Source organism: Panulirus ornatus, chromosome 42 (assembly GCF_036320965.1).
Source record: "Panulirus ornatus isolate Po-2019 chromosome 42, ASM3632096v1, whole genome shotgun sequence".
NCBI classification, from domain to species: Eukaryota; Metazoa; Arthropoda; class Malacostraca; order Decapoda; family Palinuridae; genus Panulirus; species Panulirus ornatus.
Window position 1 is genome coordinate 13,347,449 of NC_092265.1, and position 18,237 is coordinate 13,365,685.

An 18,237-nucleotide genomic window follows, 5' to 3' on the forward strand; every position below is an offset into this window, starting at 1 on the left:
CATCCATGCTGTTGTCCAAGGCAGGAAGTGAGGGAGACAGGTAGGCTAGAATAATGGGCAGGGAAGAGAGGCATGTAGGCTGAAATAATGGAAAATAGAATGTTTGAATATTCAAAGTCTGATTACTGAAAATTTTGGCTTTAAGACCACATATTTTAGTAAGTATACATGTGTCTAACAGTGATTATCAAGCTGCAGGAATCTTTGTAGAAAAAAATTGGGAGTCAACTGTCCTATATCCGTCGCTAGAGTTGGACCTTAGAAGAACAGTTAAGGAGACAAAAAACCTGCTGGCAAACATTAGAATAGCATAAGAAATTGAATAAGAAATTACTCAGCAAGCTGTTCACATCATACAGAAGGCCCAAAAACTAGAATATGCTACTCAAGTTTGGTCACCACACCTAAATAAGCTTAAAGAACGGATTAAAGTTCAGAGGAGAGCAACAAAGATGATAGAATTAAAAGTGCTGAGTTAAGGGAAAGGTTATAGGCTTTAAGTTTGCTACTTTGGAAAAGAGAAGTGACCTTTGATTATGTAAAACTTTGATAATTTAGGAATAGGACAACCTGAGGACATGGCTTGACATTAAGCAAGAACTTCCTTAAAAAAAGAAGTATAGTTTATAAATGTGGTGGATGAATGGGATAAAATGACAGCAAATATAAAGTTGTACGATTGTAAAGAATGTTCAAGAAATGGGGACCCAAGAGTGTAAAATTCCTTCCCTTGCAGTACAAATAAAGTCAGTCTTGTAATGACATACTGCATATTAAACACAAATGAAAGGGAAAAGAACTGACGTCTTGTTTCTAGATTTTGATGAAGCAGTTCAGAAAGTTGATTATTAAATAATGCTAAGGAAAGTAGCAATATATATCGAAATTTATAAACAACAGACAGTCCAAATTTGCTGCATATGGAAGCATATCCAACAAAAAAGTGCTCTCAGTATACTTCTTGAAGTCCTTGAGAGTTTTCTGATGTCATAGTCTAGGCTGGTAGGTTGGGTCTGTGGTCAACCAAGCTTTTGGAAGCTGCAGCCCACAGGACCTCATCATCCCCACAGCCTGGCTGGTCTGGTACACTAATGTACCTGTCGTGCCAGTTGGATGTTATTTTCAATTGTAAGTTGGGAACTATACCTTCTAGGATTTTCCAGATTTCAGCCATGAACTGTGAAATATCTAAGAACATTTTCTAATTATTACAGCAGTTTCACTTGCTTTGTAGGGTGATGTTAGAACACAGCAATATTCAATTTGTGAAGAAATTAGCTAATTGAATATTATCATTTGTAGTTTTTCTTTTCTTGTCTTGAATGTCTTCTGGATCTGGCCCACCATCCTTCTGGAGGTGGCAACTGTTATTTTGTGTTCACCTCAAGTTAGGTATGAGACATTTTTACTAAATAGTCTTTTCACAGTGTTCACTTGGTTGATGACAGTGTCTGTCTGGTATTCTTTATTGTTTTTTTTTTTATCTAATTTTCCCCATACCGGAGGCATTGGAATTCATTCCCATTAAAAATCATGTTTTTCTTTGTGCCACAGTTCAAGACTTCCTTTAGGTAGCGCCAGGAAAACAGGCAAAATAGGCCACATTCGTTTGTACTCAGTCTTTAGCTGTCATGTGTATTGCACCAAAACCACAGTTCCCTATCCACATCCAGGCCCCAAAGACCTTTTCATGGTTTACTCCAGACTCTTCATATGCCCTGGTTCAGTCCATTGACAGCATGTTGACCCTGGTATACCACATCGCTCCAATTCACTCAATTCTTTGCTCGCCTTTCACCCTCCTGTATGTTCAAGCCCTGATCGTTCAAAATCTTTTTCACTCCATCCTTCCACCTCCAGTTTGGTTTCCTGCTTATCCTTGTTCTCTCCACCTCTGACACATATATCTTCTTTGTCACTTTCCTCACTCATTCTCTCCATATGTCCATACCATTTCAACACACCCTCTTCTGGACTCTCAACCACACATTTTTTATTTCCACCCATCTCTTTTACCCTTTCATTACTTACTCAATCAAACCACCTCACACGACATATTGCCCTCACACATTTCATTTCCTGCACATCCATCCTCCTCCATACAACCCTATCTATAGCCCATGCCTTGCAACCGTATAACATTGTTGGAACTACTATTCCTTCAAACATTCCCATTTTTGCTCTCTGAGATAATGTTATCTCCTTCCACATTCTTCATCGCTCGCAGAACCTTTGCCCCCTCCCACACCCTGTGACTCACTTCCACTTCCATGGTTCCATCCACTGCTAAGTCCAATCCTAGATATCTAAAACACTTCACTTCGTCAAATTTTTCTCCTTTTAAACTTACATCCCAATTAACTTGTCCCTCAACCCTTTTGAACCAAATAACCTTTCTCTTATTCACATTCACTCTCAACTTTCTCCTTTCACACATTCTTCCAAATTTAGTCACCAACTAATGTATTTTCTCACTTGAAGTAGCCACCAGTGCTGTATAATTGGCAAACAACGACTGACTCACTTCCCAGGCCCTCTCATCATCAACAGACTGTATATTTGCCCCTTTCTCCAAGACTTGCAGTTACCTCCCTCACTCAAATTAAACAACCATGATGACATCACACCCCTGCTACAAACTGACCTTCACTGGGAACCATTCACTCTCCTCTCTTCCTATTCAAACACATGCCTTACACCCTTTATAAAAACTTCTCACTGCTTCTAGCAGTGTACTTCCCACACCATATATTCTTAAAACCTTCCATAAAGCATCTCAATCAACCCTATCATGTGCCTTCTCCAGATCCTAAATGCCACTTACAAATCCATCTGTTTTTAAAAGTATTTCTCACATTCTTCAAAGCAAACACCTGATCCACACATCCTCTGCCACTTCTGAAACCACCCTGCTTCTCCCCAATCTGATACCCTGTGCATACCTTTGCTCTTTCAATCAATACCCTCCCATACAACTTACCATTTATGCTCAACTAACTCATACCTCTGTAGTTAACACTCTCCTTTATTCCCTTTACCTTTACACAGTAGCACAATACATGCATTCCACCAATCCTCAGGTACTTCACCATGATCCATACATAAATTGAACATCCTTACCAACCAGTCATCAAGTCACCTCCTTTCTTAATAAATTCAACTGCAGTACCATCCACTCCTGCCACCTTTCCACATTTCATGTATCGCAAGTCTTTCACCACCTCTTCTCTCTTCACCAAAACACTCTCCATGACTCTCTCACTTTTTAGACCACCCCAACCAAACATCCTAAATCGGCTACTCTATCATCAAACACATTACCGGTCCTTCAAAATACTCCATCTCCTCCTCACTTCATCATTACCTGCTATCACTTCCCCTTGCCCCCTTCATGGATGTTCCATTAGTTCTCTTGTCTCTCACACATTGTTTTCCTCCTTCCAAAACATCTTTTTATCCTCCCTATAGTTTGATGATTTTATTTTCCCTATAGTTTAATGATGTCGTCTCACCTCAACTCTCATTTGTCCACTTTTTCAACCCCTGCACCTTTCTCTTGACCTCCTGCCACATTCTCTTATACATCTCCCAATCACTTGCACTCCTTCCCTGTAAGTACTGCCCAAATGCCTATCTTTTCTCTTTCACAAGCAACTTTATTTCTTCATCCCTCCACTCAATACCCTTTTTTATCTGCCTGCCACCCACCTTTTGCATACCACATGCATCTCTTGCACATGCCATCACTTCTTCCACTCCCCACATTTCATTTGCTCTCACCTTTTGCCATTCTATGCTCAATCTCTGCTGGTATTTCTTCACACAAGTCTCCTTTCCAAGCTCTTTTACTCACTTTTCTCTTTCTCGAAAACCTCCCTTTTAAAATCTCTCTTTTAAAGCCAGGTATTCCCAATCACCAATCTTTTTCCTGCACACAACCCTACAAGTTCTTCACCATTCAGCCATTCATAACACTGAATACCCCATGCACACCAAGTATACCCTCAACTGCCACATTACTTACCTTCACCCCCACATCATCCATCACTAATACCCACTCTTGTGCACCAAAACTGCTGAGGCACTTACACAGCTGCTTCCAAAACACTTACCTCTCATGATCTTTCTTCTCATGACTAGGTGCATATGCAGATTTCCCACTCCAATCTAAAATTTACTTCCTTACACTAGCACACATTCCCACAACTCCTGCTTCAGGAGTAGTGCTACTCCTTTCTTATCCCTTGTCCAGTCACCAACCCCTGACTTTCTTCTAAGACATTTCCAAGCCATTCTTCCCCTTTATCCTTGTGCTCCATTTGACTCATAGCCAGAACAGCCAGGTATCTCATACATACTACCTATCTCTCCTCTGTGGAATAATGTGGTATACTGGGGTCAACGTGCTGTCAAAGGACAGAACCAGGTCATATGAAACATCTAGGGAAAACCATGGAAAGGTCTGTGAGTCCTTGATGTGGATAGGGTGCTGTGTCTTTGGTGCATTACACATAACAGAAACTGAGTGTGAATGAATGTGGCTCTTTTTGTCTGTTTTCATGGTACAACCTCGCTGTACACAACCTATTTTGCTCTCTGAGATAACGTTCTCTCCTTCCCCACATTCATTAATGCTCCCAGAAGCTTCGCCCCCTCCCCCAACCATGACTCACTTCCGCTTCCATGGTGCCATTTGCTGCTAAGTCCTCTCCCAGATATCTAAAATACTTCTTCCTCCAGTTTTTCTCCCTTCAAACTTACATCCCAATTAACTTGTACCTAAACCCTACTGAACCTAATAACCTTGCTCTTATTCACATTTACTCTCAACTTTTCCTGTCACAAACTTCCAAACTCAGTCACCAACCTCTGCAGTTTCTTACTTGAATCAGCCACTAGAGCTGTATCATCGACGAACAACACATTCATGAGGTAGCATAAAGAACAGAGGACTGAACCTTAGAGGAAATATCCTCACATGGCCCCTTTCTCTGTTTTTTCGTTTGGAAAATCAAAAATGTTAGGGGGAGGATTTACACACACACACACACACACCTCACACTCACACTCACACCTCGCTTCTTCCCATTTTAGTTGCCTTGTACGACACGCAGGGAATATGTGGGAAGTATTCTTTCCCTCCTATCCCCAGGGATATATATATATATATATATATATATATATATATATATATATATATATATATATATATATATATATATATATATATCCCTGGGGATAGGGGAGAAAGAATACTTCCCACGCATTCCTCGCCTTTCGAAGAAGGCGACTAAAGGGGACGGGAGTAGGGGGGCTAGAAACCCTCCCCTCCTTGTATTTTAACTTTCTAAAAGGTGAAATAGAAGAAGGAGTCACGCGGGGAGTGCTCATCCTCCTCGAAGGCTCAGATTGGGGTGTTTAAATGTGTGTGGATGTAACCAAGATGAGAAAAAAGCAGAGATAGGTAGTATGTTTGAGGAAAGGAACCTGGATGTTTTTGCTCTGAGTGAAATGAAGCTCAAGGGTGAAGGGGAAGAGTGGTTTGGGAATGTCTTGGGAGTAAAGTCAGGGGTTAGTGAGAGGACAAGAGCAAGGGAAGGAGTAGCACTACTCCTGAAACTGGAGTGGTGGGAGTATGTGATAGAGTGTAAGAAAGTAAACTCTAGATTGATATGGGTAAAACTGAAAGTGGAATGCAAGAGATGGGTGATTATTGGTGCATATGCACCTGGGCATGAGAAGAAAGATCATGAGAGGCAAGTGTTTTGGGAGCAGCTGAGTGAGTGTGTTAGTAGTTTTGATCCATGAGACCGGGCTATAGTGATGGGTGATTTGAATGCAAAGGTGAGTAATGTGGCAGTTGAGGGAATAATTGGTGTACATGGGGTGTTCAGTGTTGTAAATGGAAATGGTGAAGAGCTTGTAGATTTATGTGTTGAAAAAGGACTGGTGATTGGGAATACCTGGTTTAAAAAGAGATATACATAAGTATATGTATGTAAGTAGGAGAGATGGCCAGAGAGCGTTATTGGATTGCGTGTTAATTGATAGGCGCATGAAAGAGAGACTTTTGGATGTTAATGTGCTGATAGGTGCAATTGGAGGGATGTCTGATCATTATCTTGTGGAGGTGCAGATGAAGATTTGTAGAGGTTTTCAGAAAAGAAGAGAGAATGTTGGGGTGAAGGGAGTGGTGAGAATAAGTGAGCTTGGGAAGGAGACTTGTGTGAGGAAGTACCAGGAGAGACTGAGTACAGAATGGAAAAAAGTGAGAACAAAGGATGTAAGGGGAATGGATGAGGAATGGGATGTATTTAGGGAAGCAGTGATGGCTTGCGCAAAAGATGCTTGTGGCATGAGAAGCGTGGGAGATGGGCAGATTAGAAAGGGTAGTGAGTGGTGGGATGAAGAAGTAAGATTATTAGTGAAAGAAAAGAGAGAGGCATTTGGACAATTTTTGCAAGGAAATAATGCAGATGAGTGGGAGATGTATAAAAGCAAGAGACAGGAGGTCAAGAGAAAGGTGCAAGAGGTGAAAAAGAGGGCTAATGAGAGTTGGGGTGAGAGAGTATCATTAAATTTTAGGGAGGATAAAAAGATGTTTTGAAAGGAGGTAAATAAAGTGCATAAGACAAGGGAACAAATGGGAACATCAGTGAAGGGGGCTAATGGGAAGGTGAAAGGAAGTAGTGGTGATGTGAGAAGGAGATGGATGAGTATTTTGAAGGTTTGTTGAATGTGCTTGATGATAGAGTGGCATATATAGGGTGTTTTGGTTGAGGTGGTGTGCAAAGTGAGAGGGTTAGGGAGAATGATATGGTAAACAGAGAAGAGGTAGTAAAAGCTTTGTGGAAGATGAAAGCCTGCAAGGCAGCAGGTTTGGATGGTATTGCAGTGGAGTTTATTAAAAAAAAGGGGGTGACTGTATTGTTGGTAAGGTTATTTAATGTATGTATGACTCATGGTGAGGTGCCTGAGGATTGGCGGAATGCTTGCATAGTGCCTTTGTACAAAGGCAAAGGGGATAAAAGTGAGTGCTCAAATTACAGAGGTATAAGTTTGTTGAGTATTCCTGGGAAATTATATGGGAGGGTATTGAATGAGAGGGAGAAGGCATGTACAGAGCATCAGATTGGGGAAGAGCAGCGTGGTTTCAGAAGTGGTAGAGGATGTGTGGATCAGGTGTTTGCTTTGAAGAATGTATGTGAGAAATACTTAGAAAAGCAAATGGATTTGTATGTAGCATTTATGGATCTGGAGAAGGCATATGATAGAGTTGATAGAGATGCTCTGTGGAAGGTATTAAGAATATATGGTGTGGGAGGCAAGTTGTTAGAAGCAGTGAAAAGTTTCTATCGAGGATGTAAGGCATGTGTACGAGTAGGAAGAGAGGAAAATGACTGGTTCTCAGTGAATGTTGGTTTGCGGCAGGGGTGCGTGATGTTTCCATGGTTGTTTAATTTGTTTATGGATGGTGTTGTTAGGGAGGTGAATGCAGGAGTTTTGGAAAGAGGGGCAAGTATGCAGTCTGTTGTGGATGAGAGAGTTTGGGAAGAGAGTCAGTTGTTGTTCGCTGATGATACAGTGCTGGTGGCTGATTCGGGTGAGAAACTGCAAAAGTTGGTGACTGAGTTTGGAAAAGTGTGTGAAAGAAGAAAGCTGAGAGTAAATGTGAATAAGAGCAAGGTTATTAGGTACACTGGGGTTGAGGGACAAGTCAATAGGGAGGTAAGGTTGAATGGAGAGAAAACTGGAGGAAGTGAAGTGTTTTAGATATCTGGGAGTGGATTTGGCAGCGGATGGAACCATGGAAGCGGAAGTGAATCATAAGATGGGGGAGGGGGGCGAAAGTTCTGGGAGCATTGAAAAATGTGTGAAAGGCAAGAACGTTATCTTGGAAAGCAAAAATGGGTATGTTTGAAGGAATAGTGGTTCCAACAATGTTATGTGATTGCGAGGCGTGGGCTATAGATAGTGTTGTGTGGAGGAGGGTGGATGTGCTGGAAATGAGATGTTTGAGGACATTATGTGGTGAGGTGGTTTGATCAAGTAAGCAATGAAAGGATAAGAGAGATGTGTGGTAATAAAAAGAGTGTGGTTGAGAGAGCAGAAGAGGGCGTTTTGAAATGGTTTGGTCATATGGAGAGAATGAGTGAGGAAAGATTGACAAAGAGGATATATGTGTCAGGTGGAGGGAATGAGGAGAAGTGGGAGACCAAATTGGAGGTGGAAAGAAGGAGTGAAAAAGATTTTGAGTGATCAGGGCCTGAACATGCAGGAGGGTGAAAGGTTTGGAAGGAATAGAGTGAATTGGAACGATGTGGCATACCGTGGTCGACGTGCTGTCAATGGATTGTACCAGGGCATGTGAAGCGTCTGGGGTAAACCATGGAAAGTTGTGTGGGGCCTGGATGTGGAAAGGGAGCCTGCAGTTTTGGTGCATTATACATGACAGCTAGAGAATGAGTGTGAATGAATGTGGCCTTTGTTGTCTTTCCTAGCACTACCTTGCGCACATGCTGGGGGGAGGGGGTAGTCATTTCATGTGTGGTGGGGTGGCGATGGGAATGAATAAGGGCAGACAGTATGAATTATGTACATATGTATATATGTATATGTCTGTGTGTGTATATATATATGTATACGTTGAGATGTATAGGTATGTGCATGTGTGGACATGCATGTATATACATGTGGATGTGGGTGGGTTGGGCCATTCTTTCGCCTGTTTTCTTGCGCTTCCTTGCTAACGCGGGAAACACCGACAAAGTATGATACATAAAAATATATAATATTATATACACACACACATACACATCCATATACCCTATCCTGATCCAGGTACCCATTTTATCAACCAACCCGTAGGGGTGGATGAACAGCTGGGCTGACTGTGGACCAACTGCTTTAACCAGGATTTTGATTTATGCACTCAACCATGGGCGGCCTGTGAATGCATCATGGTCATGAACGCTAACCACTACACCACGGCGGTCGAACCTCAGTCCTTGCCTTGCCACTTGCTTCATTCCCTACCTTACCAAGTACTCAACCCCTGTCTAAGTTCCTGCCTTAGACCCTTGTCTTATCCCTTATCCAAACTTTTCTCCAGTCCCTGCTTCATCCCTTATCTCACTTCCTGCCTCACCCCTTACCAAAGTCCCTGCCTCACTTCCTGCCTCACCCCTTACCAAAGTCCCTGCCTCACTTCCTGCCTCACCCCTTACCAAAGTCCCTGCCTCACTTCCTGCCTCACCCCTTACCAAAGTCCCTGCCTCACTTCCTGCCTCCATCCCTGCCTCTCTCCTAACTCGTTCTCTACTCCTACTCAAGCCTTAGTCTGTGCCTCACCCCATACCTCTTCCCCTTTCTCAGTTCTTGCCTCATCTTCGACCACAACCCCTGCTTCAATACCTGCTCTACCCCTTACGTCAGTCCTTGTTATACCTCATCCCTAAGTCCTTGTCTTTCCTCAAACTTGCCTTAGCCTTTTGCATCACCTTCTACCTAGACCCCTACCCTAATCCCTGTCTTACCCTTTTCCTCAGTCCGTGCCTAGGAAACTCATGAGAATGCACTGTCATTGGCATGGCTGGAGATGAATTACTGTAGGGAAAAATTATTGTGCAGTTGCATTATAGCAGCCTCCACCAGCTAAGCCTTGAAATAAAGGCACGAGACTTGATGTGTGAATTTATGTTAAGAGAAGTTACTCACCTTGTATAATTATCCATAAAGAAGAGTTAAGAGGTTAACGCTTTGGATATGTATTTCATTTCCATGGCCTGCTCCCAAAAATTTCATTTTCATATGAAAAATTAGATTGTTCATATGACAGTAATTTTTCCTCTTTGACACTGAAGTTGGTTGAAACCAATGATTTGTAGTAAAAAATATGTTTTGTTATCAAAAAATCACACAAAATATGCATAGATGCTTAGCAGTAAATCATATTGGAAGTGGCTAATTGTGTTCCAATGAGGCCAAAAGATACTCAGAGGTATATCCCAGGCATTTTCAATACCCTGAGTCTTCCTTATAATCCATTCGTATGCATATATGCTTTTCAGATATGGAAAACTAACGTAACATATTGGTGTGATTTGCGTTAATATCAGGTAAATCATCATGAAAAGTAATGCTATTTTATTACAGCAAGCATATGAAATATGATGTGTACAAATATAATCTGTCAGCTGCTCCAATCATCTAGGAAATTTCCTTTTCAGGGTTGGCCTTGACAGAAAAAACAGCATTATGTTTTATATTGATCAGTATAGTGGTACTGTGCTGTGCTACATAGGCAGAAAACGTTTTTACATAAAAGGAAAGCATTAAAATAAGAGCATTATCATTGCACATCATTATGTTAGCATGGGTGGCATGGGTATCTGGCACCATAATTAAAGTCCATCACTCACACATAGATACCATTACATTATGGTGTGGTATTCATTTTAGATTCTTGAGGAGTCACAGTGAATGCCATGATAATAGAAATGTATTTTGTTTCTATGGAGGAAAATAAAATACAGCATTTGATATTATTAGAAATTCATTCACCTGCAGTCAAAGAGTCCATCCAAAGGATTAACTTATACTGCTGTGCTACCAGGCATATGTGGCATGTCATGAGTATTGTCAGGAATACATAGTGAGATGTGTGGAATTTTTAGAAGTGTTTATATCAAATACCAGAATGACTGCTTAGGATGTTCATCACTAAAATTTATTATGTACAAGTGTCTTAGTTTCACATATCTCATACAAGTCTCCTTATCGTCACTTTGACCATTGTATAGAGAAAATATAGGCTAAGTCTTCTGTTACCAGTGCAGGGATAACACTACATGCATTAATGGCTGTATATTTTGCTTCATCACAGAGGTACCCAAATCAAGAGTTTTTTCTGAATATATCCCAGCTGCAGTGAACAGAAAATGAAATAGATGTAGTGTTTGACCTGGCTGTAGTGTGAACAGAAAATGAAATAGATGTACACAGTCTAGCCACAGTGAAAGGAAAATAGTTTTGTATATGACCAAGCTATGGTGAATGGATTAAATAAAGAGCTTTGAAATGGGTACAAGAAAAGTTTTAATATAAGGAAGAAAGAAAGACAAGTTGGGGAGTACTGTATGTGCTTGAGAAGTATTTCAAGTGTGGAGAAAGTTCAGAGATTTAAAGGATCATGGTGTTTGAATATGGTTTTGCTTGGACCTCTGCTGGTTATTGAGAAAAGTCATATAAAATGTATTATAGTGTAGCTCTTAAAGTGATTTAATGGAATGTATTTTCTTACAGGTCTGGATATCGGCATGTCAGGGTCACTGGATCGCCAGTCACCGTTGAATGTGACACCTGACACTGCCTCCCTGCTTTCACCATCATCCTCAAACTTCTCAAATACCAATGGGGGACCTGCATCACCCAGGTAGCTTTTCTTAACATTCAACAATTCTTATTTTCTTTTTATGTAATCAGGTCATTTGCAAATAGTCTGCATTATTAAGTTATGTACTTTACAGCAAGTACTTCCTTTGTTGAGACAGTGAGGGAGCTGAACTATCGTTGCATCCATCAGTCATAGATCTCCTTATTATCTGTTCCTTCTTAGGTTGAATTACGTGTATTTCTGCACTCATTTTGAGTGTGTAATTTTGATATGAGAACACAAGTGATTTCGTGATAATGCATGCTGTCATAAAAAGTTGAATTTATTAGGCTTTAAGAGGATCCAGTAAAGCCTACCAACATGCTTTGCATTATGTACATTATGAGATAGTTGAGAAATGATCATCATTTTTACAAAATATCTTGGTTTTCCAGCATATCAGCACCTCCTTTCACCATTGGATCCAGTGGTAACATGCTCAGCTCAAGCAATAGCAACAGTCTGAGTACATCACCTAATCAGTATCCACCAAGCCACCCCTTGTCGGGTTCTAAGCACTTGTGCTCTATTTGTGGTGATCGAGCATCTGGAAAACACTATGGTGTTTACAGGTAGTGTACTCTCTTTATTTTGTTGATTTGAAATGCCATGAAAGAAGCTTGTCTATGGAGCTTTACATGTATATTATTATCAGGCAGATATATGACTTTAAAATGAAAAGATGTAACCCAGTTGATATGCTGTCTGGATAAGCCTCATTGATATGTAGTCTTTTGGTAAGTTGCTATTTATCTTCAGGCACAGCACCATTAGTTTTTGGATAGAAATAAAACATTATGATTTATTTTTTGAGAGGGTGATATACATTTGGCTGCTTGATGAATAACAGAAGGAATGAAGAAATCAGAATTACTTAGATGTGACAACACTAAAGGATTCTAAAATATTGTAATGGGTGGTATGGACTTGTAAGGAAGAACCTAGTAAAAAAGACATGAAAGAATGGATGGGTGAAGTGTTTGGTTGACATGTTGATGTTAGTGCCTGTTTGTGTAGCCAATGATTTGGCAGAAGATACGAAGTGGAATTGTAAAGGCCTTTATATGTTGTCAGATCAAAGCGTTTGTGTCTTGTTTTCTTTCTGTTTTTCATGCCTCTCTGCCTTCCCATTCTGCAAGGTAAAACTAGGAACTTTGTCGCTGTCTCCCGCGTTCGCGAGGTAGCGCAAGGAAACAGACGAAAGAAATGGCCCAACCCCCCCCCCATACACATGTATATACATACGTCCACACACGCAAATATACATACCTACACAGCTTTCCATGGTTTACCCCAGACGCTTCACATGCCTTGCTTCAATCCACTGACAGCACGTCAACCCCGGTATACCACATCGCTCCAATTCACTCTATTCCTTGCCCTCCTTTCACCCTCCTGCATGTTCAGGCCCCGATCACACAAAATCTTTTTCACTCCATCTTTCCACCTCCAATTTGGTCTCCCTCTTCTCCTTGTTCCCTCCACCTCCGACACATATATCCTCTTGGTCAATCTTTCCTCACTCATCCTCTCCATGTGCCCAAACCACTTCAAAACACCCTCTTCTGCTCTCTCAACCACGCTCTTTTTATTTCCACACATCTCTCTTACCCTTACGTTACTTACTCGATCAAACCACCTCACACCACACATTGTCCTCAAACATCTCATTTCCAGCACATCCACCCTCCTGCGCACAACTCTATCCATAGCCCACGCCTCGCAACCATACAACATTGTTCGAACCACTATTCCTTCAAACATACCCATTTTTGCTTTCCGAGATAATGTTCTCGACTTCCACACATTCTTCAAGGCTCCCAGGATTTTCGCCCCCTCCCCCACCCTATAATCCACTTCCGCTTCCATGGTTCCATCCACTGCCAGATCCACTCCCAGATATCTAAAACACTTTACTTCCTCCAGTTTTTCTCCATTCAAACTTACCTCCCAATTTACTTGACCCTCAACCCTACTGTACCTAATAACCTTTCTCTTATTCACATTTACTCTTAACTTTCTTCTTTCACACACTTTACCAAACTCAGTCACCAGCTTCTGCAGTTTCTCACATGAATCAGCCACTAGTGCTGTATCATCAGCGAACAGCAACTGACTCTCTTCCCAAGCTCTCTCATCCACAACAGACTTCATACTTGCCCCTCTTTCCAAAACTCTTGCATTCACCTCCCTAACAACTCCATCCATAAACAAATTAAACAACCATGGAGACATCACACACCCCTGCCGCAAACCTACATTCACTGAGAACCAATCACTTTCCTCTCTTCCTACACATACACATGCCTTACATCCTCGATAAAAACTTTTCACTGCTTCTAACAACTTGCCTCCCACACCATATATTCTTAATACCTTCCACAGAGCATCTCTATCAACTCTATCATATGCCCTCTACAGATCCATAAATGCTACATACAAATCCATATATATATATATATATATATATATATATATATATATATATATATATATATATATATATATATATATATATATATATATATATAAGGCACTAAAATCAGAGCCCCATATCCACAACCAAACCCTGCATACCTGTCTGTGATTTCCCCTGACCACTTCATATTTTGATTTGTGCCAGTATCACCAGCAAGTTTATTGTGCACCTCATGCTCATCCTTGAGTAGAAGGCAAAAGGTAGTCACATGATCTTTATGAAACCCCAGAGAGCTGATACTAATTACATGACTTTTTTTAAAAATTTATTTCATCATATAAGTTAACAGGCCTTGATTTGTTAGGTTTTACTGAATGGATGCATAAAGTGGATACAGTCTTAGAATTTCAGGTATCTTGTTCATGTAGACATATCCCTAATAGGCTCTATTTTTCAAACTCTCAGATGTAGTGTTCTAGTGTGTCATATGTTTTGGAGCTTTGGTTCAGCCTATTAAAGGTACATCACCCCCTTTGTACCTCATCCCTCCAGTTCACTCCAGCCTGTGCATACTTTACACCCCCTTGCATAGTGACTTACCATGGGAGTATCTGTAATTTTGTTCGATGTGGATGGGAAGCTTGGTGGAACATGGAAACCCAAAAGAATAACAAACTACAGGAGATACAGAAAGTTGTTGGGTATATCTTTCATCAGGAATTGCCATTTTAAGACAAATTTTCATTGACTGATGATTGGTCATTCAGTACTGTGGTGCCAAGAATACAGTAGACTCTGAGTAAAATGTGAATTAAATAATACAGTAACAGTGGAAGAAATAAAAGTATGTATTTGAGAAAATTAAGATTTTAATTTTAATGTAAATGGATTAATGAACTTATAGAGGAAACCGAAGTATTTCATTCTATAAAGACAGTCTTAAGTTTTAGCATTTTACATTGGGGTTAATGTTGTTGGAGTACACTTTCACTTTACCAGAAGCCATTTATTTATGACATGCAGGCCTAGGGCATACCCAGATATCTTCACATGACACTGCTTGGCCCAGAGAGGTGTCTTGTATGGATGCGTTGGCATGTTACTCTTGTCTAGGCCACCCATCCTTCCATTATATTTGTGTATGACATCAGACCATCACACCTTTTTTTTCTTTCACTGCCTTGCCAAACTGCAGCATAGTAGATATGGGCTTTACTACTCTTTGAGGTATTCAACAAGTCCAGTACTTGTGAAGAAGTTGTTGGCATAGATGGCAGATTTCTGTGGGTGCTCGATGGCAAGAGAAACCACAGTCCTGGTGCAAAGATTCATTTCCTCCCCTTCAGGAGTCAGGCAGTCATTATGGGCAGCAGAAGTAATGGCTTCTTGGTATATTATGATGATGTGAATGATCTTGTCTTTTATAACCCTGTAGAGCACCTTGTACCCCAAATTATCTGGCTTGGTCTTGATGTATTGCTACAGGTTGCTTGTTCAAGTTCTGTTCTATGCCACCATCACCTCATCCACTGACTGTTCAAGGGTGGCATATCTGTGTTATGGTATTCATTATTGGTCTTGAAAAATTGGCCTACTGTCCCCTTGGCCTGCTTATTTTATTGGGGTGTTGGGTGCTCCTGAAGAGGTGAAAACATCTGGAGGACATAGCATCTGCTACTTGAGGAAATTGTGTCTTCATGGCCTTGTAGTCCTCAATGGCTGCTGGCAGGGAAACCACTCCCATGGTGTAGAATGGCATGGTAACATCCATCTTCCTGGTGTAGATGCTGATCTGGAAGACAATATGATTCTTCAGCTTCATAATGAAGAGAGACTCAAGTATTGACAAGGGTTCAAGGTCAAGTTGGGCTTGTGCTGGTATTTAGGTAGTGGTATGTAACTGATGGCCCCCTTCTTTCAAGTCATCCTCCTCTTGATCTTTGACTGGACTGGGAGGACATCCTCCTCCTCTGGGAGACTGGGAATGACCCTAGCAGAAAATACTGAAAAATAAAGGAGCAGTAAGTAATGGGAAACAGACATGTACAAGTAAGATATCATTATGCAATTCATAACAACCAGTCCATTTAATTAAATCCATTCTTTAAATACCCATCCTCATATGTAAACAAACAAAAAAGAATAAATACCTCCTCACTTTCTGATAGTTAAAGGTGATAAACATAAAAGATTAAATACCTCCTCACTTCCTGATAGTTAAAGGTTAACAGCTCTTTGAGCTCATCATGTGAGGTGTCCAGGAGGAAGTCAAGGTTGAGGTCGTCTTCATTATTGAAGTCGTCCTCAGTGTCACTGTCCTCACCATTTTGTGTTGCTAACAACTCCCCTAGAAAGAACAGACTGGCAACTGGACGAGAAAAATATGAATGAATTCTGTGCACTATATAACCTTATTCATCTAAACAGTTCATCTGTATAAACAACAATAAAACTATAAGTAAACAGACCAAAGGTCCCAATGGGATGAGTATGCTTTCCCATGAAAGTGGCTTAGAACTTCAAAAGGTTTTCCTTTATTTTTTACTAACTTTTCACCACTTTTAACTCATTTCAAATCAGTGTCTTTCATTTCCCATTGAAGAACAGCTAAGCAGTTAGTGCATGTTAAGTTTTCAGTGACATGCCTCCTTGGGTGCCAGTGTGAGTGCATGGAAAAGGAGCACTGCTTGATGTTCATCCATCATGTAATGCAAATTGAAGCATACTGCATGCTTATGCATAGAATGGGGATGCTATGTTGGAGGCTGAAGGGCTCTGCTGTGCTCAGTGGGTATGATACAAGGTATCTCTGTTGGCTGGAAACATCACAGGAATATCTCATGTGGATTGGCTTTATACACTGTTTTAAACATCATGAAGTAAGTAAGTGTAGGTAGTAGTTGGTAGGCAGCCACCAACCAGGGAGGTATATTACTGGAACTACCCACATGGGTATTGGGAGGGTTAGTGATGGCAGCATAGTGAGCCAGCACTTCAGTGCTTGTTAAGTTGTACTTCTTTGACCCAGGTAGCTATCATTTTTTTCTGCCTCACCTACATCTGGATTGCTGGCACTCTGTCCACAAACATACAGTCTCACAACACTTGACGACACTTAACTCACACGATTCATTCTTTGTTACTTTAGATTTTCCTGTGGTGAGTGCTCTGTGCTACCCCTACCTTTTGGCACAATGGTAGGAGCAATAGATTGGAGTAGTAGGTAGGACCATTAGAGAGGAGCTTTAGGTAGAAGTAGTTGGTAGGGGCGTTAGATTAGAGCCTCTGATAACACTGCGTTAGAGTTGTTCTCTGCCAGTGGCCTGTAAGGACCACTGAAAACTAAGAAGCATCGTTAAGGGTTATCCAATTATGGAGACTTTTTTGCCATAGCCACCTGCTTTAGGGAGTTCCCAAAGGGAATGGGCATCACAAATATAGGGAGACAGACAGACATGAATCATGTCTATGTATTCATATCATTTTCATCGACAGTATCACTGAGCTTATTATGTCAAGAACAGTGTGAAGATCATTACAATTCGATGTTTCTTCGTGACTGTCACTTTGATTAACATGAAAGATACTGTTGAAAGATTGCTTAGAAGTGATTTGGCAGCAGTCATTTGTACAAAACTTTTCTCCACCAATGATGTTATAGACAAGATCCTCATTTACTGCCAGAGCTAAGTGTTATAAGTTCATGTCACTAGTAGGTTTATCATATAAATTTATTGCAGCACTGTCAGGCAAGTTTATGTAGTCCATTACTGGAACTGTTGGAAAAGGATTCTCCCACTTTGATACCGGTATGTTAAAATCTTCCATTATAATCAAATCATCTTCAGTACACTTCTCTGAACAGAATTAAGGTTAACACCTGCTGTGTTTTGCTCATATCTGTCGAGTAGAGTGTACCTTGGTCTTTCATATTCGGCATGGATTTTTTTTTTTTTTAAGATTCCAGTTTTATCATACTTTTTTCTAAAGCAATTGTCTCTCACTCAGAAATTTGTATCATATACTACTTACACTTATATGAAATGTTGTAATGAATGACGCAGTTGGATAGAGAAGGACGATAAATGAAAGAAAGAATAGGAAAAGAGGGAGCAAAGTTTGAGTTAGAAAGACCTTGTCATTGGTGATTTTCTTAGAAAGACCTTGTTGTTAGTGATTATCTTATTAGCATGTGATATGATGTTGTTAGAGGAGAGCAAAGAGATATTATGATAGGTAGTGAATGATTTCACCAGTGTTTAAAAGGAGAAAATGAAGATAAACACTATAAAGAGTGAAATTTATATTATATTGAAAGGAGATTCTGGAAGGAGCTAAAGAATTTAAGCTCCGATATTGGGGTATAGTAATATGCTAACATTTC

The 18,237-nt window shown here is 40.5% G+C and overlaps 1 protein-coding gene across 11 annotated transcripts in view; it reads left to right on the top strand.

The window, feature by feature from the left end:
- usp (retinoid X receptor ultraspiracle) overlaps nt 1-18,237 on the top strand; it is a 219,883-nt gene that overhangs the window by 179,340 nt on the left and 22,306 nt on the right. For all 11 annotated transcript variants that reach the window (XM_071686570.1, XM_071686573.1, XM_071686572.1 and 8 more), the window contains 2 exons: nt 11,305-11,434; nt 11,830-12,006. In XM_071686570.1, coding sequence (XP_071542671.1) covers nt 11,319-11,434; nt 11,830-12,006 — 293 coding nt within the window. In that variant the 5' untranslated portion in view covers nt 11,305-11,318. The remainder of the gene's footprint in view (nt 1-11,304; nt 11,435-11,829; nt 12,007-18,237) is intronic.